Genomic DNA, 24,157 nt, shown 5'->3' with positions numbered 1-24,157 from the left:
TGTAATCTTCGAAACATCAAACTTCACGAACAATTAACTTCTGTTTTCTGATGAATCCCAGTGTAAATGCACAATAAGGCATGAATGATTTGTAGGGGTGAGTAAGCCCTATTAATGTTAAGTTAAGCTGAACTAACTGCTGTTGGGACATGCTGTAGAGTGGAAATGTACGTACTGTACTGCAAGACAATTAAGTAATAAATAATAAAAAGTGGCACTGACCACCTTATTGCATAAAGCAGCAGGTGAAAATGTCACCCTTGTCTTCTTGCCTTTGAGGCAAACTTGTTTGCATATACAAATCACGCACAGATTCTTGTCTTTCAGTTTATGAGCACTAGAACTAGCCTAAGGAATGTTCAGCTTTCTTAAATATGGCAATGCCTATTGAAAACTGTTTTTCTTAATGTGTTACTTTTAACATGTAAAATATGTCTGTACTAAGCTGTTTTTGTGACCCCTATAAATTCTGTTCAATCTTACGGGGGATATAAAACAACACAACAAAAAATGCAGCTTTTATCATTTCTGTTACACCCTTAAAAATAAAACAAAACAGACATCTGTAGCTCCAAACAATATGGCCTTGCTTTTTTTTTTTATTTGACAGCTGCCTCACAAGGAAGAATAAAGTGTTATTCCACAACAGTCCACTAGGTGCTCCATATCTATATCAACACACAAGTAGACAAAATACAAAATATAAAACTGAAGATAGTTTCTTTAAAGACAGTCATATTTAATTGGTTTTCAGTTGATTGCATCAAATGCAATGCTGTACTGATCTGTGCAAATGTAAAGGACGGAAATGTATTTTAAAAAATGTGCATAGGTCATGCATTACACATACAAGCATTGCAGTAATTAGATCAGTCACATGCAGCAGTTTCTTGTTTGTTGTCACAGTATTTCTTTTAGTATACATTAAAAGCTTAAGAGAATCCACTTTTGTACAGTACAGCCTATCACTCAACATCCTAATCAAAAGGAAGACTAAGATTTTGATTAAAATATAACATAATCTTAAAAAGAGTGGACTGACGTAATGCTAAAAATGTTCAGGTAAAAGCAAGTTGTTTTGTTTTTGTTTGGTTTGGTTGGTTGTTTTTCCAAATACATTTACAGTCGCAGTAAGAAGTATATCTCTGGCTCTGAGGTGGGGCCAGGATCTGAGTCATCCGCATAAAAACGGTCATGATAGCTGTAACGTAATGATGTGCAGGCCCCTTCAGGCAAGCCCCGGTCTGCCAGCTCTGCACCATTAATATGGTTTAGGTATCCAGCAATGTAGGAACCTGTGGAATGTCTGTTAACAGTAGGGTGCTGAGCCGGGGGCTTGTTTCGCAGAATTATGCCGGCTGTGCTGCAGCTGTTAGGAAGTTTTTGCTTGCTGGCTTCCTGCCTTTCCCTGGCTCGGCTGGCGATGTGACGGACTCTGCTCTGGCTACGGGACGACAGCTTTCTAGACAGCATCTTTGGGGAGTCTTCTTCATCGTCCTTCACCTGAGTGACGGGCGTGGGTGGGCTCCTCTCCTCCTGTTCGAAGGATACGAGTTTACGCAGCTGTTCTGTTAAAGGATCGGCAGACTGAGGCCTGTTGGTAAGAGAAGCCATCCTCGCTCTTTCCTTCATGGCAGGGGTAACAAAACTTCTGCTGATGTACTTGTACTTGCTCTCAAAGTTGCACGATATGTCCTCCGACGTCAGATCCCCGAGGCTCTTGGATTTGCAGGGGCTCGGATGCCTAGCTATGTGCCGCCCTTCTGATGATTGCTCCATGGGGGCGTGCAGTCGGTCAACAGGCCTCTTGGAAACAGGAAACCCTTCATGATATGCCTTTGGAGTAACAGGGTCAAGAAAAACATTACTTAACTCTTCACCGTTGTGTTTAAATGTACAGTAGCCGTTCTCGTGAGGAGAGGTCATTTTCTGGGAAGCTTGGATATCTTCTAACAACTGGTAGTTATCATAGCATCTACCATTGTTTTGAGTTCTCATATTTTCAGAAAACTCATAGCCCCTATGATAAGTATTATTCTTTTGGGTTCTGATATCATCTGACATTCGATAGCTACAGTGATACGTGTTACTGTTTCGAGTCCTGAGGTCTTCTGACAGCTGGTAGCTATCATGATATGAACCATTGTTTTTAGGCCTGCCATAAGGTGATCCTTCATATGGAGATGTTGTTTGCCTAGGCCATTGGTTATTTAATTTACTCGATGATGATGTTAATGTAAAGTCCTGTAATTCATCATCAACGTCAGTCTCTACCTCCATTAGGCTGCTTCCAGCAGAGTCTGCAGATACCTGGAGATGGACAGAAGCAGCACGATCATATGATCTGCGAGTCTCCAAGGGAACCCAGCTTGCTTCATTATTTTCTTGTTTCGGGTGTAATGTTTTCACAGGGGAAGAGCAAGAACTGCCAGCAGGTGTACTTTCTTCAGAATCCAGGTTTACTCTTCGTATTGTCCTCTCTGTGAGGTTATACACAGAGGCAGGAGACAGGACCTCTTCATTGAGTATTGTGTACATGGAGTGTTCTGTTGTCTCAGGGCTAGAAAACACTGCAGTGCCTGTTGTTGAGTTCAACAATGAATCCTTAGACTTTTTATTTGGCAAAAATGGTTTCTGGGGAGAGTTAGGCTCCAAAGTGAACGTATTTGAAAAGCCTGACATTAAGCTAAAAGTGTGGTTATTGGTTCCGTGAATGCTTGAAATGGTAGTAAGGTTGGTCCTGTCGTCTGGAGTGTCAAACTGACTGATTAATGCAGAGATAGAACCCATCCCACTTTCATTACCCAAAGAAACAGCATCGATAAGTCTGGAAATTGTACTGTCCTGCATTGTCCCATTAGAAGACAGGCTTCCTGTCTTATCAAGGCAGATTGTTGAGGACACATCAACAGTCGAAATGGAAGTGACACTGTTGTTACATGCATTAGGCAGGACGGCGTCAGGTTTAGATGTATGTTTGGGGCTGCAAGCTTCTTGTATGTCTTTCTTGGTCCCAGAGTGTTTTTGTTTTGAAGCACTGATGTCAGATGTGTGCCATACCATGTCATCTGTGACACTTTCTTCAGCAAATGTGCTTGATATCTCATTTTGAAGCGGAGCTCCTAAACATTCCTCTGTGTTGTTTCCTCCAATTTCAAGGCAAGAGGTTTTATCAGTTTCAAGGGCTTTGCTAGTGGGTAATTTTTTGGGAGAGTATTTGTAAACTGTATTTGTGGGCGTCTCATCATCAGATTGTGTTGAAGGTTGGGTTTCAATCAAAACATCAATGGATGCAGACCTGATCCTTTCTACATGGCCTGGTGTGTCAGTAGATCTTCCTATGAAAATAAATAAAACACAGGGTCAATCACCTTGAACCGACACATCAAAACCAACAAGCGGTCCCACCAGCAAGCCACCCCAACACAAAGACAAATGCAATGCGGCCACCCATTACAACTGAGACAGGGTTCAACTATGGAGGTTGTGCAGGTACAAGTACTTAAGAACAGCAATTCTGTGGGATATGATGCAATGTGACGATACTGCTTGTAATTCATTCAAAAAAATACATTTTATTACATCAGGTGGCATGATGTAATATTGGCAGAGGATGTTTGGAATGAGGCAGCCTTAGTAAGCTTTAGATTACCTGCCGGAGTTTCCTAGTCAGTTTTCTACTATGAAGAAGCAAAAACAATAAAAGACAGAACAAAAAAGTTGTGTTAAAATAATCAGAAGGGTAAAACTGAATGTGTGATAAAGTTGTTACACTGTTGGTCACTGTCATCTTATACACTTAAATTCATATTATTTTCAGTTGCATTCAAATTTGGACAAGAACATGGACTACTCGTTGTGAAAAGCATACACATTTTTTCACAAAAAAAAAACAAAAAACAAAAACATAATAATTGGGTAGACCTACTCAATTCAGTGCCTTTCTCCTCAGGGTCATTCACAGGTTTACAAGATGGCAACTCAAGTCCTCCATTGAGAAGTTTATCGACTGGCATGGATACAGGGCGTGTCTGCACGTTGTTGGTCTTGCGTTTCCCAGGCGGCTCCAGGCTCAGAGTGTCAGGTTCATTCTCCTTTATTTCGTTGCTGACTGCACTGAAACCCATTTTGTTCTTTTTGCGGCCCTTTGCAGGAGCGCTGGCTGTGCGGCGCAGTGTATGATCACTGACCGAGCGCTTGCGAATGTAAAAACCAGAATTGGTGTCAACAGAACAGTTCTTGGGGTTCTTGGTAAAGAGACTCTTAAATCCCCTAAGCTGCCGGCCCTGCAAAACAGGAAAGAGGAGATAGCAAATGTTAAAATTATCCCAAGCAGTCATCAATGTTTTATATTTATTGCATTTACCTCAGTACATTTTCACAAAGTACATGCTGCTTAAAAGAAAACAGGGGCCGTATTACAGAACAATTTGCTTTCCTATCTTATCTTTCATGGCTCAGATAGGATTTTTGCTTCTGTAATACCTAACTTGGTATTACAGAAGCATTTCCTAAGTCAGCAGTGCCTACAATTTCCTAAGTGTCTCCCCCTATCATAACATTAGTTTAGAAATCCTATCTAGCAACAATCTTATCCATACACGACTGATCGAGTCTGAATACAGAAGGTTACAGCTCAAGTTTCAGGTAACTGTCACCAGTATACATGTTTTTAAATTATGACGTCTAAACTTGATTCAGTTGTGGTAAAGAAACATGGGGCTCTAAATTTTACTCAGGAAGAGAATAAGGATTTTATCGCAGAAAAATCTACAATAAAATCTAAATTTTAATTAGGAATGCCAACACACAACAATATCTCACAGGCTAAAGTGAAGCTAAAAATAATAACAGTACTGTGATATGTTCGTGCCTCCGGTGTGAAAGAAAGTGTAATATAATTTTGTACATTAAAGAGTCCAAACTTGAATTTTTTGAGTTACATTACATATATGAGCCGCTGGTTACAGTTCAATGGAGTGTCTCGCTGTGTAATACAATAACATGACAGAATCAACACAGAATACTTCATATCTTATTACTCAGTAAAGTTTCAAATATCAATAATCATAATCACCGACAGTAACTTGTGAGTGTGTCGAACTCCATAACGTGAACCACCACCTCGGGAGGTTTTGCTAGATCTAGACAAACGTAGCCCAAATATACGAATGGTTCACTATAGAAGACCTAAATGACCAGAACTATTTGGCAATACAAAACTTAAAATCTAAAGCACAACTACTATAATAAATGTGCATCATTTTTTCTTTAGTTTTTTGCATGGTTTGTTCAGATCTTGCAAACTAACATTTTTCTTTTTCGAACCGACAGATGGGAAAGGTTCCCCCAGTCCTAAATGTTAGGAAAGAAACTTAGGAAATGACCAAGTTAGGAACTTTCTGTAATATGCTATTTCCTATCTTAAATGAAGATAGGAAAATAAGTTATTAGAGCATTTTCTGTAATATCAACTCTCCTAAACTTGTAGTTAGGACATTCTATATCTGAAGATAAGAATGTCACGTAGGATGCTTTTGTGATATGGTCCCAGATGCACAAATGACAGGAAAAATATTTCATGCGTAAAATTCTTGCACAATGAAAATATTGTTTTGTGCCAAGACAAATATTCAGCAAAAAAAAAAAAAAAAATGTGTCAACCCATATATCAAAAGAGTCATTTTAATGTTGGTTTGTACTTCGGCTGCAGTGTACCATTTTGCTTTTTTCCGGTTTTATCCATGCTTCTTCATCAATACTACTCCTTTACTGTCATTCTCTTCTCACTTTCCCAATAAGTATTATTATAACTTTATGTTCTTCATTTTATTGCTGCATCTCAAAGGTCCAGAAAATGTCATAACAGAAATGTGGCATACCTCCTGGTAATACTATAATGTATCAAAGTTGACAGCTGCAGCAAACCTTTCTTTCATCTTTACTGGGCTGCTATTGAGAAGCCTTATCCTTCAGATCCAAATCAACCACCTCTTCCCCTCCACCTACGCCCTCACATTCACAAGCGGTCATCCGTTTCTATTCTCGCTAATGTATGAACAAGTTTTTTTTTGTTATATCTTTTTAGTAAGCTAGCATATGCATAAAGTAAAAATATAAAGGCTAGGTTTTGAGACCACAAAATGTCTTCAGCTGAGAAGAAACTGAAGGCAAGATTCAGCCCTCCAACAGATTTTTTTTTTTTTTTAAAGATCTGGATATATCTGGCTGAATGAGTCAGCTCCAGCAAGTGAGATACTCAATAGATAATTAAATGCATTCTTTCTAATGACTCATTATGTTGGGCATCTTCAGTCTTCTTTTATACATGTTTTAAGCAGTTCTAATATAAATGCCTCAAAAGTAATGAATCTACTTTTCTCAGCAATCAAAGACAGTGATTTTACAGATCTGGAACCAACAAAAATACATGGCAATGATTCATGCAAGAAAAAACTTGAATACACAACGTCCACCCAGTGGGTGCATGCCATACACAGAATACCTTTGAAGCTCCAAGAAAGTGCAATATAGTATAACTTGGATTGAGGACTAGTGGGCTCCACTGTAAAGCAAAATGTTAAATGTTTATTTGTTATATGCTAAACAATATAAACATTAAACTGACAAAATAGACATAAATATATAACAATGCATTTATTGATATAAATCATACTGATTTGTTATTTGAAAACATGTGGTACCGACAGACTTAAATGTAGTTGTACTTTGAATTAATATAGGCACTGCTGAATGTATGCAGGTTCAAAAAGCTTGATAAATCTTGTTGCACATAACAATTCATTGATCCATTCTTAATGAATCACATCAAAGTAATGTTTCAATCCATTGTAGCAGAGGGTTCAACATTTTCAGTTCACAATACTTTTTTACCAAGAGGGGAATATATTCACTATATTCAGACTAAATAAGTCGTTCACAGCAGTTGAATTGTGGCGTTTACCTACCTTTCCATAAATGTCATTGATTAAAACGTGAACGAAGATGGACGCTTCTGTCATCCCCTCTAAATAGACATGCCGATAACCTGCAGTATGGAAAGTAAATAGCCATCAGGAAGCAATAGCTATGTAAAACACAAAGGTGGAGACTTCTCAAGTTCATCTGACTGGTGTTTTTCTGCTAGCTTGTCACTTCTTCAATTCAGCTCAGGACAGCGCCATCCTCATGACAAAATGAACCACTCCGATTATTCATGTTGTATCTATGGAAACAATCATTCATGTTGTGTCTATGGAATCTATTTTTAAATTTTGCCAGTGTCTTGATTTACACGGTGGTTAAAAAATTATTCAACTGGATCATGCTATGTGGGGGAAAGTATGCGCTGTAATATAAGAATGAATTCTACCAAGCAATCTCTTACGTATCCAGTCTTAGTAATGGACAGAATTAAAGGTCAGGACAGGAACCTTTCTATGTTTTAAAAATAATTTTCCCCAGATTATTTCCACCCATGCCAATTTACAAACCACATCACTCCAAATGCAAAACATTTGTAAAAACGAAAGACTGCATTCACTGACCAGGCATGAGGCTATTGAAGGCCACAGTTCTTTGCCCAACAAAATCTCGCCCAATTGGATCGTGGTCCCAGACCAGAAAACGAACTAAAGCCAGCTCAGGCATGTGAAGGGTGAAAGTTATTGTCTCCTCCCAAACAGGGTTGAATCCTGAAAGAAAAGAAAAGATTTAAATATGTATATATATATATATATATATATATATATATATATATATATATATATATATATATATATATATATATATATATATATAAATTATACACACACACATACACACACACATAGTGTGTTTGTTTTCTATCAATTAATGACACTTCCCCTCAAAAGAAAGAAACACAACAACACTGTGCCAAGGGACATCTTGGTGGCTCATTCCTAATTCTGTGACCTTGCCCACATTCATTTATACTACAAGTGTAGTGGCATTTGAAAAATGATCTTCAGAGCTTGAAAATGTTCGCTTTGGGTGCGAGGCTGACCGAAAACTGAACCAATGTCCTTCTAAATCTACTCTTGCACCTATTATCTCATTTTAAATCATGCCGTGACTTTCAATTGAATTGAATTACTTTGATTTAAGTGGACCAAGTGAGGCATCGATTTCTATTACTTTTCATCACCCAGCCATGTTGCACTTTCTGCACTGATATTACATTAAGGATTCTTTACCTCCATTTGCCATCTGTTCTGCACATCTGCACTTTAAATGAAAACTCAAATTAGAAGTCCTTTCAACTGTATTAGACAGCATTTCATCTGAATTAAAGGGCTCATTTTTCTAGTATGCAAGACTGGCTAGAAATAGAAATGAAGTGACGCCCCAACGTATTTTTATTTGTACTTATTTTTACATATTTAACTATCAGGTGCGTTACCATTATCATCAACAACTCTGGTCTGGTCTTTGCAACAGTCCACTGGCAAACCAATGATCTCTACTTCAACAAAGGGATCAATTATCTGCAGAGACACAAAACAAAACAAAATTCAAAACGGCAAAATACACATATAATGTCCAATTGGGGTACTAAAACTTATTTCAATAAAATGAATACTCAAAGTTCAACAAAATGTTGTATAGTCTAAAGTATGCATGTGATTGTTCTGTGTGCAGACAGACACTATGAATGCTTGTCAATGCACCTCTATGCTGCCATTCAGTCTTGAGCAAAACTTGGTTTTGATTGTGTGATGTGGACTAACCAGATATGAAAGGCTAGCGCACTAAACCACTACGCCAACTAGTCCTCCTAAAGCCTATTTTCTTAATATTTACCATCTGCTTTGAGAACCACTATTGCAGAACTCTATAGAGACAATGCCTGGGAGTATAAAACCAGCTGTTGTCTTACCGCAAATCTGACACCAGCTTTAGAATGACAGCAGCAGAGATATCTTATCCTGGAAGAGGAAACGTGCTGATCTTTCAGTCACATACACACGGCTTGCAAATAGTACGCTTACCTCTCCTCTGTCCCCTAGCATGGAGTCGGGGGGTTTAGGTAACTGCTGTCCGCTGATGATTTTAAGAACAAGTTGTTTCTTGGGATAAGCAGGGAGAGGATCTTCAGAGAATGGACTGAATGCACCTGGGGAAAAAAAAAGCAAGCACAGAAGTTAAGAAAAAGTCTGGACAATAGAAAATGGTTCCAGTGTCACACTTTACAACAAGTTGCTAGTTTTCTTGTCATCGTCTTTATATGGATTACATCATACATTGATGTGCAAGTCTGTGTCATTGCAACTCTTATAAGTGGCTAAAAACAGGAGAAGATTCATACATAAACAAAGTCCCACCAAGCAGTGTTTTGGTACCTTGTCAGTGCAACGAACTGTGAATCTAGAAACTTCATACAGGACTTATGATGTAGTATTGGTGGCTTTGCTATTCAGTGGGTGTTTCTGAAACGTTCCTTTGCATAGGACAGATGGGTTTTATTCCTAAATCACTGTTAATCTCCTTTATAGATCAGTATCCAGCAATTGTAGTTTGTCTTGCATCTGTCCAGGCAATCAACCGCCTACCCATGCCCAAAGCATACCATCATCCTAATCACAGCTACAAAACATCCACATTGCAATAAAAGCTTGAGCCCCGTGCTACAGGGAGTTAATACAAGATACTAATATACTGCGTTCACTGAAATGATTTACTGCAGTACATACCTTTGCACATTGGCTGAGGTTTGAGGACATAGCCAGTGCTCCCGTTCACCAGGAATTTAGCCCGGTTAAGCTGCATCATACGTCCTTCAGTCTGGTAATTTAAAGCCACTGGGAATTAAAATAAATACACAGACTCATTATGCTGTTGTCGGTTTTACAATTAATTTAATACAACAAGCAGACCATGTCATTTACTTGGCCTCACTTGCACACATGGGACACTTGCACACATGGGACAATAAACCATCAAAGCATTTGAAGAATGGGCTTTTAAAACAGTTCGAAAGTTTCTCACTAAGGCAATCTAAACGAATAAATCTGAGAGCAATAAGTAGCTTATAAAAGAAATGAGAATTTGTATTGACTTTTTTGTTCTTGTCTGAAACGATCTTTTCAGATGCAAAGCTAAGTGCTGGAAAGAACCAGTTGATACAGCACCCTTTTCAAAAGCTTACTATTCACAGTTGCCGTCTCCAGCTTTGCACGTAACCCTGAAAGATCTTTTTCAACATAAAATGACGATTGATTGGGTAGATTTTTTCCCCCACAATGGATCATTTAATCACTGGGAATGTAGCCAAACACAGCGTTTGCAGGGGGGCACTGTATAACCAGGAGTGGCTTTCAGCTATCGTATCCAAGAGCTACCATCGCTGCAGATTGTCTGATTACCATCAAGACAACATGCTCAGAATGTGTGTAGGCAGAACCTGATGTTCTGATAAAGCTGTCGGCTAAACAGCTTTTTCCACTGCTTACCTAGCTGGCATCCAACGTTCCAGTAAGCCTGTGGGTTGAAATTGCTGGAGTCTACCCTGTATGCAGATGGATAGATTCTGGACAGCTGTTTCTGGTTGAACAAGACAAACTGTTCAGGCTTTTGATTCACCAGTTGGTGGGCTCTTGTCTCGCTAAATGACAGCACATTCCCAGCACTGCCTGCATGGAGTAAGAAGAGATTTGTATATAAAAATGTCAACTTTATATACATTTACATTCTGACAGCCCAGGTGTCTCACACAAAGCTTGGCTGGTAAACAGCAGTACATAATTTAAAGTGATAAAAATCTGTACAAGCTGATTCCCTGCAACCTGTTAATATGACTTAACCCCTGTGGTGTAGCTGATAACTATCTTCTGAAGAACTGTGAAGTCTTCTCAGTAGCCACTGTGTGCTTTCTGGAGAGCATGAAATTACTTGGACTGTTCTGCTCAAAATTGACCTTAATGTCTTAACATCATATTCTCGGACCCCAAATAATCTCATTCTTTTATAATCCCTTCGTGGTAAATGTCAAGATATATATTCTATATGTTGTGTTATTTTATTTTGGAAGCTTTATCTATTTTGTACTTACATGGCCCATACTCAGTAAAAAGAATTGCTTGAAAGCTACAGTGTAATTATTGGGAACTTCAGATGAATTACAACAATTCATGTTTTATTAATTATATAATGATTATAAAGTGCACACATAACTATCTCCTTAAAATGATTATATAAGTCTCACTGTGGTATGATGTAATAGTAATGTACCTTATTTGTCTTACCCCTTAATGACAGTACATGGGAACGTCAACATACTAAATAATTCCTTGGTAATTACTATGTAATAATAACCCTACAGCTTATCACAAACTTGATGAACCCATGGAAATGGAAATAATTGCATGAGTCAGACCAGATTGTTTTTTTTTTTTATCACTGAATGACATGCACACACTTTGTAGTGTAGCAGTCAAATGGATTACTCAGGGAGTATTCCAATCCTCTGATTTGGTTTCAATTTCATTAGCTCTGTAGATCTTGGAGCAGGTTAACCATTTGATACATTTTCACAACACGATCGCTCACTTTAACAGCATGTACTGTATCTGTTCTCTGCCCTACCAGGACAACTGTTGATCACAAACAAAGATAACCAGAATTAATTGCACAAATTGTGGCTGATTATCCCTGCAGACTCACAAAAGTCACACCCCTTTACCAGAAAATCTACCCTGTCTAATCTTATTTTCTGTTTTCCTTCGCTCCTCTTTTCTCAAACCTTTGGAACTGGCCCCCTTTCCATTTCCACCCCTCCCCCAAACCCTGCTCCTAATCACCCACAATTAACAGGCTTATCACAATGATAATGACAGGGAGGGGCCAGCCCTTCCTAAATGATATATTACTACCAGCACATACAGTTTTAATTAGTACACTGATAAAGACACTAGCTAAAACTTGACTTTCTTGTTAAAAGGTATGAATGTATTGTATACATTACTTTATGTACCTGGTCACGTGCTGCGTGGTACACAACATTAATGGAGGTTTACTAGGACAGGATCTTTTTCTTACCTTCCTCGAGAATGTCCTGGGAGGCCACAGAGTTTGTGAAAACCACCAGCTCAGAGAGCTCCCGGCTCAGCTTGATTGTTTTCCTGCGCCGGCCAGCCCTTTACATACAAAGAACAGTAGCGAATGCAGAGAAGAACCACGGTCCCAAACATACACATACAGTATTACGTATTTTATTCATTTTTTTTACCTATGTCTTGATTTCTTTCATAAAGTGACTCTACTCTTTTCTGTATTTCGTATGGCCAATTAATAAACAACTGAGATGCAATAATACAGTACTTTACATAAGGGGTACACGATGATTAAAAAAGAATCAACTGAGTAATGAGATTCCCAACTTGGGTCTTCATTCCTCAGTGGCTAGGTCTTCCATCACTGATTGAATATCTTTGCATTACACCCTTAAAACTATTGTGTATGTATTCTACTATTGCATTTTCAATCAATGTTTGAGTCCCCACAGTATGCAACCTGCTTGTCTCAGATTTTTATAGACTGGACAACAGAGAGAACGCCCACAGCGTTATTAGATTGAATCTATTTTATTTGTTTTTGGACTTTGCCTCAGCTTTGCCATCAATGCCCAGTCCCCATTTCTCGTTCTGCTATATTGCTGATCTCTAACATTGAAGTCAATGCTTCAGATTGTCTGCACATGCCTCGGATTAAAAATGTTACAAGTCTGTGTGTCTGACCTTATTTGCGTCTATCGGTTTTAAACATACCCTTTGATTCCTGTCTCTCTCAGGTGAATCACACAGTTCAGAAGCACTGGCTAACCCCCTGGGCTGTGCTCTCGGAAGCGGATCTGTCTCTATCATTTCCAAAACTGAAAAACCAAAGCCCTAATCAGCCACAGCTAAATATCTTTGGGTACGGACAGTGATGTGCATCATCATGACTCTCGATTGTGTTCCAGACTGCTTCTGCACAAAGAGCTCCTGTTTAACAGCTGCACAGACCATGCTATGGATATTAAGATGGGAATGCAGGAATCTGCAGTGGCAGGAGCGAGTAACAAGCTGCCTAACCTGTGAAGCAGCCCCCCATCTTTCCCCGATGCGTCATGCTGTCCTTCTTCGTCTCCCTCCGTGCTCTGAGACTTGGATCTCCATTTTCCGTTTTTCTGTTAAAGAGAAAAAAAACATAGCAGCAGGAATGGCCAATACACCAGGAACAGCAGGAACGGCCAATACACCAGGAACAGCAGGAACGGCCAATTCACCAGGAACAGACTCATTAGAGTACATGCTAAGACTATCTAGATACAGTTATATTTGTATAGCTGAGGTAGATCTCACCTTATGTTTTGAAAAGTTGCTGATAAAGGAGCAGCTTTGGGATTTCTTTCCAGTTTCTTTAATGTTTGAATTCTGGAAACAAGCAAGATAAAAAAAACAAAAAAACAGAATCAGTGAGCAAGCTCAGGCAAGCTCTGTCAATTTAGCTTTTCCATTTTAGACTCGAATTGTCTTTTAAATACATTCTCCAATCTCCCAGTTCAGAGCCTCCTTTAAACTAGTACGACAACACAGTGTGTGTGTGTGTGGGGGGGGGGGGGGGGGGGGGTTCCTCTCTAGCAAAGCAAGGGAGTATATTTATGATATGGGGAAGAACAGCAGCTATCTTTACCTGGACGAGGGACCTCTCAAGTGAACACAATGGCATCTCACTTGACAAGCTGAACAGATATGAATCTTTAAGAGGCTTCAAGGGCTGATGAGTATTCGCAAGAGGGGAATACTTATTTTTATGAATCTATATAGCATCACCAACATCTGTGCTATAAAAGGATACAGCTTTTTTTATTTAGCCCTTTTTGTTTGGTTACTAATAATGCTGCATAACACTGTGGAATGTGCTAGGGTGTCATTTTTTTAAATTTACACACATACTGCACTCACAGATACATAGGTTTTGATATTTATTGATAATCTGATTCTCTATCAATTGTTTCAATAACAAAGAACATTGATTCCAAAGTAATGCTCTTAGTGGATGCATGCACAACCATACTGCCACAGTGCCATTCATGAAAACAATTAACTATTAGGTGCACCTCCATTACATTTGAGAGTCATCTCTGCAGGCACATTTTCATAAGGTTGTTAAAATGCTATATTCATTTTTAAAACCAATTCAAATTCAACCCTGGGGATAATAGCATTGATGAAGCTGTTGATACAATGCATCATCCAAATGATTTACACTAAACTGTTCAGTTTAAAAGTCAAAACCCTGTTCTATATATTGCTTCTGTCAAACAATTGAAAGCCATATTAACTCTAAGCAATTACAGCAGACAGACTGTGAAAAAGAACTTGAGCCTTTATCAAATACGGTGATAGTTTGAAAGCATGTCCTAAGAGAAACACCAAGGTACAGTGAGACAAAGAGTTCAAAACTTTCATAGCAAAAATACACATGCCCCTCCCCCCTCCCCCTCCTCCAGGATTCCAGATGGCGGCTTCACTAAAAGATACACATGTAAATGTGTCTTCAGGAGTGCAATATTAATGTGTCTGTCTGTGACATTTGCTTATTAACCATACACACAAGGCCCTTGCCAATGTAGGCGCCCCTAGCTGCAGTTTTCTAGTTTCATACCATTAAATTGGTGGTATTTCTTGTGAAAATTTGTTGCTAAACAGTTTAAAACACACAACCCACACACATATGTTTGTTTACAGTGTTTATGAAGACTTATCATTGACTCCCATACACTGCAGATGTCTTATCTTAAAGTCTAGAGGGGGTCTAGAGAGGATCAACATAATAATACAGGGGCTAAAGGAAATACTGCTGCATTTTTATGTTTGAAATATCTGTTTAAACATTATTACTAGGACCTGGCCTGTTTCCTCATAAGGTAGGTTTTGTCAGAGCTTCCTTCCTTGTGGGACTTTTTTGACGCAGCAACCGCCATAAACGAGCACGCACACACACGCACACACGCGCGCACACACACACGCACACACGCGCGCACACACACGCACACACGCGCGCACACACGCGCGCACACACACACACACACACACACACGCGCACGCACACACACACACACACACACACACACACACACACACACACACACACACACACACTCACATTAAATACCTGTTTGAGATTCATGTGCAAGCCTCCGTGTGTGGCTTTTAATAGAGCCTTAATGGTAAAGCTCTCAGAATCCTCCTTATCCCCAATTTTTGATTCTTTCAGCAAGGAGTCTAGCTTCTTCCTGATGCAGGATTCCACCTGGTGTTCGGTTGCATCGTTGCTCTGGTGAAAGAGAAAAGGCTTACACCACTTGAATACATACAATGCAGTAGCAGCCCTGTGTTACACAGCAATCCCTTGGTTTACATTAAATAACTTGTCAAATAAAATCAAAGTATTGAAAACAGGGTGCTTCCACAGTAAAGTATTATACAATCTACTGTCAACACGGGTTAACCTTCAATTCATAGAATTCCTCAGTTACTGAATACGGAAACAACATGGGACCACTGATGTACAACACACTAAAGATGGGATTTTATTATAGAAGGGATTTGAAGTTAATTTACTAGCATCAATATATGGTACCCTATAACTTAAAAAGAATTGATAGGGAGTGTAAAACAGCATACTTTACAGTTTTCTTTTGTTATTGTATTCTGTGAGGCCTGGCTTATGTTTTGGGCAGCACTGTGGAGTAGTGGTTAGGGCTCTGGACTCTTGACCGGAGGGTCGTGGATTCAATCCCAGGTGGGGGACACTGCTGCTGTACCCTTGAGCAAGGTACTTTACCTAGATTGCTCCAGTAAAAACCCAACTGTATAAATGGGTAATTGTATGTAAAAATAATGTTTAAAAAAGGAATGTAATTGTATGTAAAAATAATGTGATATCTTGTAACAATTGTAAGTCACCCTGGATAAGGACGTCTGCTAAGAAATAAATAATAATCAGATTTGGTGTAGGCTTTGGAAATTAATTTGAGGCATTTTACTAGACAGATCAGTACAAGTATAAACTGGTTAATCTATTTCTAAAGTCTCTCAATTCCATACCGGCCCTAAATCTAATATTTCAGGTACCCAAATGGGATGGACTAGAATACATAATGTAGAATAGTATCTGTCAAACCAATTCCAAAGTGGATAAGCAGATCAGTTCCCAGTTGTGAGCTTTCATATTAATATTACCAACTGAATCTCTCCAGCCAGGCAAAATGAATTGCCTCGCATGATTATTTCATTTATTTTTTGATAAATAAGGTTTCAAATCGGATGACAGTCCCTCTACCTCGTTTAAATCCAAGAAATATAAATATTACCCCGTCACTCTACCATATCAGTGCTAATCTCCTCCTTTACACTTCAAGAACCTAAATACAACCCAATATCCATTATTTTTGCAAATTCTAAAATGTAGATAATTGTTTGATTTTTAATTTCCTATTCATATTTCTGTTACCAGCTGCACCGGATCTAGAATCTTTACAACGTGAACAATATAGCCACTTTTGACATTTAAAGAAATGAAAGCATGTGCAATTCTTTTTATCTTATGTCTTAGTATTTATTAAGTCTAATCCACTTTTTTATTTCTTCTTTAAGTACTTGTTCGTATTGTTTAGTCTATCCCAAATATTGCTTTTATGTGAATTTGCATGCTGCCAAAATCTCTTACAAAATTAATGTGTTACCAAGCCTTGCTTGTGATGCAAAATCAAGGAAAGTTATTCTAGTGGCAAATAATTCCGAACCCAGTGATCATAGTGATTATTTGACCCTGTGACACATTTCATCCATTATAGAGCATCCCTGTTTTTTCATTGGCTGCTCCATAAAAGAGCTGACAATGATGTATGTACAAAGTCACCAATCAGAGGGGAGAGAATAGAAGACTGCTGTGAATTGTGCACACACGAATAACAGCCTGAGTAATGTAGTATTTCATGGTAAAATGTAACCTTTCAATTTTATGTAAGAATAATTCAGTAAGTGGTGCTTACAAGTGTCTGGATAGGGTGTATGGACAGAAAATAAACAATCTAAGCACCTGAAGATTTCAGTGAATTCAGCACCCTTTTTTAAGAAAGCTGTTGGAATCTTACACTGGTGTGCTTTAATTTGAAGTCATCTTCTATTTCATCAGCGCTGTCGTCATCTGAAACGTCTCCTTCCTCTGCATCAGCAGCGAGGTATAGGGGCAGCCTTTTCCCCTGAATTAAAAAAGCAGGTGTATCAATTAGAGTAGGAATTAAAATGTATCAGTTTTGATAGAAAAGCTATTGTTTTGGTCATAATCATCCCTGTATATACAGCTACAGGTTAAAGCTCACCAGTTCCTTTACAATGTCTCTTTTGCTTGTGATATATTGTTTTACTAGAATGAATCTGGTGCATATTAATATAATACATAGCTGTAAAGAATACATTTCAAGATTTGTAAGACAAAAAAAAAAATCAACAATAGGCTTTTAAAATAGAAAGGTAAAATAGCAGCAACTAATTTCTTTTTTATGGGAATTGTTTAAGGGAATATTTTTTTCGGTGTTAAGATTCGTGGCAGTGCACTTTTACAGCAGAGTGAAAAAAAAACAACTTGATGTTTTATCTGAAAGGCCTCCCACAGGAGACATTAGTGAATTGAGCTGAAACTCTTTCTGCTGGCTTCACAGATGCTTCCTGAGGAATGCCTATGAGCTTGCATGTCAACTTTAACCAATTTTCATTTTCACTTGCTATTTTATTCTTCTTCTAACAATACTTGAAATGCTGAAGCATCAGGCAATATAAGTCTTAGTGAGGTTCTAATATTACTGTATTGCACACATTAAATGCCTGGGAAGAAATGGTTTTCCACTCTGAAGCAGTTTTTATAGAAGCATATGGAATGTATTTAAAGCAGATGTGTCCCTCAACCATGTTCAGTTCTATTCTAAAATATTAATTTAGCCTTCCGTGGTCTCTGCTTTACTAGAACGCATCCCCAAAAGGTACTAAACATGTAACAAATGCTCATAACATTTATAGAGCTGAGATTTTCAACATGGGCTTATAATATCCTTAATTCTCCAAAATCAGTACAACATTAAATGTTTTAAAAAAATTAAACACTGGTAACAGCCTCCACACACACACACACACACACACACACACACAAACACACAAGTACACACTCTGTGCCAATTCCGACAGATGCCCATGAACATCACCAACATTAGACTAAATGAGCAGCTTTAATCATTCAGACATTAATGGGTTTTAATGCAGCCTGCAGGCCACCTTTGCAAAGACCCTGGAGCCCACATGAACTGAAGTGTTTTAAAGTATGCAGATTGCAATGTTGAGCAAAAGTATTTCCTCTTGATAAAATAATAAAGGGGGGGGGGGTTACCTTAATGAGAATCTTGCCTTTCAAACTGATTGGGCTGGGGAGTTGTTTCGAATCCCTAGTTAGAACTCCACCAAGATCCAGCTTCTCTCCAAGTGTTTCCTTCAGGTACTGGGCAATCTTTTTCTGTTGCAGGATACTGCAATGGTTTTCTATTGAAAGGATCACCGGGAATCTGAAAAACAATGAACAAGCGACAGTACTGTTACTAAGACGGCGTGTGCAAAGCATCTCATTAATCGATTAGGACTCGACTCTCATGAGCTGCTCTATTTAAAGTAGACAGTTGAAAAAAAAAAAGATTTCCATCCTGTTAGAGGCTACTAAACCAAATAACCGGTTTGATTGTCTTTGCCCCCTGGGAAGGCAAAACAATAAAAAATATGACATTTTAAAATATTTTTCCCTTAACACAAAGTATTCCATATGAGGCATGAGGCAGCACACCATCACCCGCGGCTGAGGTTTTACAGTGAAAACTGATTTCTTATGCCTAATGCTGGGAGCAGGTTTTTTTGTTTTTTTTTGTTTGGTTTAAAATACAATGTGGATTTAACTGCTCGTATTCATTCCACGTTTCCATGTAACAAATGACACTGATCAAAAGTATAAGGCACGCATTCATGCATTAATGAACACTTCTCCAGAAAAGGAAATTACCATTATAGCTATGAACGCCTATGCATCTACTGACAAACATTGTTTGTTTTCACCTGTGCATTAAGAAACATTAGAAAAACTAGATTATTACAATCTAGAAAATGACCTATAAGAAACATGAAAACTGACATCTTCGATATGGCCCAATTGCTGTCATGAACATAATGTTAGTGTCAAGAGAACTTCCAGCCAAGCTTTCGAGCCATAATTATTAACTTGAAACAACTGAACCTCTAACACCTGGACTTAATAGTGCACTTTCCTCAGACCTTTACCCATTACAATAAAGAATAAGCTTGCTCATTCTCAACAGTTTGACGAGTTCTTGGTATCACGGCATCATTGTATATATAAAATGCACTTTGTAAGACTATGTTGTACAAAACATTTGAAATATAATCTAATTTCTTCTTATTGAACATAAATAATTTGCTAATTAGCTCAATCCCATCACAGTAGACTACAGTAGTTACCTTACAAGACGTTTTGACTCGCAAACGACTTTGAACAATATGTAACATTTCAGCACTTAATATTATCCGAGAGACTATATCCTGAAGGTTCAAAAAATGTTGTCATCAAAACACATCAAGCCATCTGCACACCTGTTCTCAAAATGTCATACCCAATCAGTGGCTGCGTGTGTCCATATTTACAATCTAAGTCACAAATTATGTGCACCTACCATCCCATCACCGGACGATTTATTCTAAACATATGAAGTGAAAGATAAAAGTGCTAGAACAAAAGAAACATTTGGGGGGGGACTATAAAAAGAAAAATACATATATAATATAAACTCCTTCAACAGCTGTCGATTCTGAAAAGGCTGTGGCAACAGTACAGCTCATAAACTGGCATGTTTACAAGTGCAGTACTATTCAAGATTTTTGGATGCAGCAACTTCTAACCAACAGGATGTGCTGCTTTCTCCCAGTTAACTATCGAAATGCTTGCTAAACCTTGGGAAAAAGAAAAGACATACTCATTTTTCACGAAGGCGTATTTGTTGATTGTTTCAATGACATCTTTGAAAGAGATTTTGGACGTCAGTGTGTATCCGTGATGTACCACTGGCTCACCATCTGCGCCATCCCAACAGTCGACTGAAAAACAGTGAGCAGCAATTCATTTCAGATAGAAGCACCACAGTGTTTAGAATTATGTATGACAGCACTGTGAAATCACTGAATTTACTGGCACATTTAAATAGATTTGACAGTTAGAAAAGCTACAATGAAATAAACCTCCAATAGAAATGGTATAGTGTGAAACCTACTAATCTTGTCGGGCTAGGTATGAATAAAAAGTGTTGTACAGCCACTATATATATATATATATATATATATATATATATATATATATATATATATATATACCCTTTCTTCTCTAAGCAATCTGGTGCTGAACAGCAGACTCAACATCTTAAAGGAGGAATTGCATGGCAACATGTCCAATCACGGTCCTGGAGGGCATTTCCACTCCAGGTTTAACAGGTAAAGGGAGATAATGAACTATTTCATGGTCTGGATAGAGGCTTAACTGGTTCATTTAAACAATTTAGACCTGGGTTGGAACAAAGACCAGGAGTGGAATACCAAACTTTGGACACCCCTGGTATACACAAAGTCCAGAGTGTAGAGGGTCCAAGTCTGTTATGATGAATTACCTGCATGTTTTTTAGGCGGTTTCTTTAAAATCAACAAGTTTAGAACCGTTTCAAGAAAGCTTTGAGAAGCGGGCAAATTATGACAAGTGTAAATTTTCTTTGCTAATAAGAGGAGATAGAATCGAATGTAACGTCTTGGTTGCATCTCTTTTAAACATTAAGAAAGGAAAGGTGCCATAAACAACTGTCAATGTAGTCCATTATAATCGGTTACCCTCAACGCATCGACAGCCAGACTGAAGGACCCAGGCATACATATCTGTCTTGGAATGAGACAGCAGCTGGTCGCCGGTCAGGTAGGTGTTGTGGGATGAAGCGATGAAGTAGTTACACAGTGGCTGGTCCATGTCTTGGTTGACCTCGTGGTGCAGTGGGTTGAATATATCACAGGCAGGGCTACGCATGAAGAGAGTAAACCCTGCAGCAGGAATCAAAGTTATTCTGCACCATGACATTATTTTGTTTCTGTCCTGTTACAAAAGTCATATAGTAAAAAAAGATTCAGATTCAGATTAAAAGGTGTGAATATCTGCAAATAAAATTCATGGTCAAAACAGGATTATTGGTTATTTGGACATCCAATGAAAATCCACTTTTTCACCCTGCCTTACACCCTTGGAGAGTATACTATGTGCTCAAAGTTGATCCCCAACTCCAATTGCAATGTTTCATTATATTTTTTAAAGAGGAATCAAGAAGGATTAACCTACTGTATTCCAATATATTTTAGAAATGATTCACCAAATTTCTAGTGTGGGTCACAGTCTAACCAATCTTACAGCTTGTAAAGCGAAGTAAGAGGGAGGTCAGTCTACTTGCTCAATGTCGCAGAGTAAGTGAGTGGAAAGGAACTGGTCCTTACCAGTGGGTTCAGCTAATTCTACTGTTATAGAACATTGTGTGGCCGTCACATTTTACCAGAGGACTCCTGTGAAGTGTATGCCACCAATAAAGGTCATGCTACACAAACTAACTACTGCACTGGCCAGTAGGCCCCTATACAGGCTTGCCTGGCACTAGTTTCATTGTTGAATAACAGTAACAAATATGAATACAAAACCAGAATCATGTGATGAATCTGTAGTGTTTTGTATTTAATTATATCCTGATGTAACTATCACTGACACTGTCATCTGCTCCGTTATTGAATCGTATTTTGTCATATACTTGTACTTGCTAGAACTGAAGTATTTTATCTTGCTCTTAATTGTATTAATACTTGTACTGTGATTCTTGAAATGTATTTTTGTTTACGACTGTAAGTCGCTCTGGATAAGGGCGTCTGCTAAGAAATAAATAATAATAATAATCATGTGATGAATTCACTGCGTTTACAACCTAGAAGTATATCAATAGAACCTAGTGGACAAATGCAATTTCTAGTTCACTTCCCAAAGCAAGGATGACCTCTGATGACCACTCCACTAATGCATAGTGGCATCCATCTATGGGGAAGAAATGTCCAAAAGCTTGAACACTGAAGAAATCAGGCATCAGATTTATCTGGGTGGATTTGAGCATTACTGTAAACAAGCTTAACCCTTCGTCCTTTACCAATGGCTTGTTGAATCGCTGTATACAGCATGCACAGCACTGCATTATGTATGTTTACAGCATGTTTTTTTTATTTCAATGTGTTGTACATGTGCAATGTAATAGACTGTATATTGAAAGAAAGCATTTTTATTAATGAACAATACTGTAATATCCATGCAATAGCTAGTATTATATATTGAGTTCCACAGCAAAACAGACATATTTGTTGTATCAACACTCCTGTGTTTTATGCTTATTTTGCAAAGTTATTGATAAACTCATGATAAAGTAAGCTTATTTATGCACCGTCACTTTAAAATGGTATTAAAAGGGTTTGACTGTAAATTGTTAAATAGCAGGTTACTGCATCTATTTCTTATTGTAGCGGAATCTAAGAAGGGTTAATGTTATAGATGGGTAGGGATATCATTTTGAGAAAATAATGTACTGGATAGGGCATATATATATATATATATATAAATAAAAAGGTTTGGAGATTTGCAGTCCTTTTAATGAAATGTGGATATAAATCTGAGGTATCCTTTCTGCTTACCTTCTATCCCCAACACATCTTTCTCTTTGTTTTCTTCAGAGACTTCAAACTTATCAATAACGTCCAAACAATATTCTGTCGTCACATTGCTCATCTGGGGAACACAAGAGTATGTATTTATTGATTTATTTATGTATTTATAAAAGTGAAAGGCAAGGGAAAGAAGACAAATATTATAGAAATAAAATATATTAAACGGTATAATTTGAAAATGTGTCTCAGTCTTTCTGCTTTCTCCATGGAGCTTTTCGCTCAATGAAAGGATTACGAAGGGCTTTGGGACCCCTGCTTCAAAGCCAGCAAGGCTTTCCTGATGCTTTTCCTCCTCTGATGTTCCTTTCTGAGCTGGAAATAGATGGAAGTCTTTTGGTCCCTGTTAGGATAGTGAGCGCAGGTCAGGCTGCCCCCTCGGCTTTGTACCTGAAGTCTCACACAAGCAGTATCCCGCCAGACTCACACTGTCTCTTAAAACCCTGAATTGGGCAAGACTTTAACCACTGCTCAATAGAAATACAAAATAATTACCTGTACTGGATTAAGATAGAATAACTATGTGTGTAATATTCTGGTTATTAGCAATGGTATAACACCTTAAACACATTTTTGCACACAAACAATGCACAATACAATTAGGAAAAATAGGAGCAACATATTATATTAGCATATCCAGTCTTAAAATGGACATATAATGAATATTTATAACAAATAACTAGAAGCACATTTTCTTTTCCTGACGTTGCCAGCTCAGATCATTTGCATGGACTGATTGGCATACCTTCTGTTCCGTCTTGAGGAAGTGAGCGAGTTCCTCAATGGTGAGATGATCCTTCTTGTCACTAAAACACATGAGCAACAAGAAGATATCCCTTCGGAGTGACATCATCTTGTAAAAAACACAGAACTCCTCAAAGGTCAAAGTTCCCTGGTGCTCATCAGTGTCAGCCTCCTACAAAACAAGCAACAACAGCTGTATTAAGGGATAATTCTGGGTTATAAGCTCATAGCAAAAATCACCAACAATGACCTTAAGATACCACAGTGTTATTAATTAAAGGCTGGATGTTTATCTGACAGCAATAATAACACAGTGATAAATATCTGAGATCACATAGCTGCTTTCTGATCAGAGTTTAAGCAATCTGTGCACACAGTCAGGTTATATTTGATGGAGTGGCCATTAGCCAAGCACAAAGGTGATACGGAAGGATTCCCTTAAAAATATAATTCAGTTTATGCTGGGATAGATCAGTTTCTGGGGTGTCCCAGTTTTCTAATTTCACATTGCAAGGCTCCTA

General features: G+C 38.2%; 1 protein-coding gene across 9 annotated transcripts in view; it reads right to left on the bottom strand.

Moving 5' to 3' along the window:
• Positions 1–235: 235 nt before the first annotated feature.
• The window catches only part of LOC117416654 (1-phosphatidylinositol 4,5-bisphosphate phosphodiesterase eta-1-like), a 49,729-nt gene continuing 25,807 nt past the window's right edge, over positions 236–24,157 (bottom strand). For 3 of the 9 annotated variants that reach the window (XM_059034395.1, XM_059034396.1, XM_059034397.1), the window contains exons 5-23: positions 23,638–23,808; positions 22,863–22,956; positions 20,988–21,191; positions 20,090–20,210; positions 18,448–18,619; positions 17,162–17,269; positions 15,178–15,339; positions 13,362–13,433; positions 13,092–13,186; positions 12,058–12,155; positions 10,473–10,652; positions 9,714–9,821; positions 9,012–9,136; positions 8,423–8,507; positions 7,548–7,694; positions 6,969–7,048; positions 6,506–6,565; positions 3,929–4,286; positions 242–3,338 (exon numbers count right to left, since the gene is read on the bottom strand). In XM_059034395.1, coding sequence (XP_058890378.1) covers positions 1,120–3,338; positions 3,929–4,286; positions 6,506–6,565; positions 6,969–7,048; positions 7,548–7,694; positions 8,423–8,507; positions 9,012–9,136; positions 9,714–9,821; positions 10,473–10,652; positions 12,058–12,155; positions 13,092–13,186; positions 13,362–13,433; positions 15,178–15,339; positions 17,162–17,269; positions 18,448–18,619; positions 20,090–20,210; positions 20,988–21,191; positions 22,863–22,956; positions 23,638–23,808 — 4,659 coding nt within the window. In that variant the 3' untranslated portion in view covers positions 242–1,119. Of the gene's footprint in view, positions 3,339–3,652; positions 3,681–3,928; positions 4,287–6,505; positions 6,566–6,968; positions 7,049–7,547; positions 7,695–8,422; positions 8,508–9,011; positions 9,137–9,713; positions 9,822–10,472; positions 10,653–12,057; positions 12,156–13,091; positions 13,187–13,361; positions 13,434–15,177; positions 15,340–17,161; positions 17,270–18,447; positions 18,620–20,089; positions 20,211–20,987; positions 21,192–22,862; positions 22,957–23,637; positions 23,809–24,157 lie in introns of all 9 variants that reach the window. The other 6 variants (XM_059034398.1, XM_059034399.1, XM_059034391.1 and 3 more) reach the window with 6 other exon arrangements.

Source organism: Acipenser ruthenus, chromosome 12 (assembly GCF_902713425.1).
Source record: "Acipenser ruthenus chromosome 12, fAciRut3.2 maternal haplotype, whole genome shotgun sequence".
NCBI lineage: Eukaryota > Metazoa > Chordata > Actinopteri > Acipenseriformes > Acipenseridae > Acipenser > Acipenser ruthenus.
Note: the sequence above shows the minus strand (reverse complement) of the source record. Positions and strands in the feature narration are given on the sequence as shown.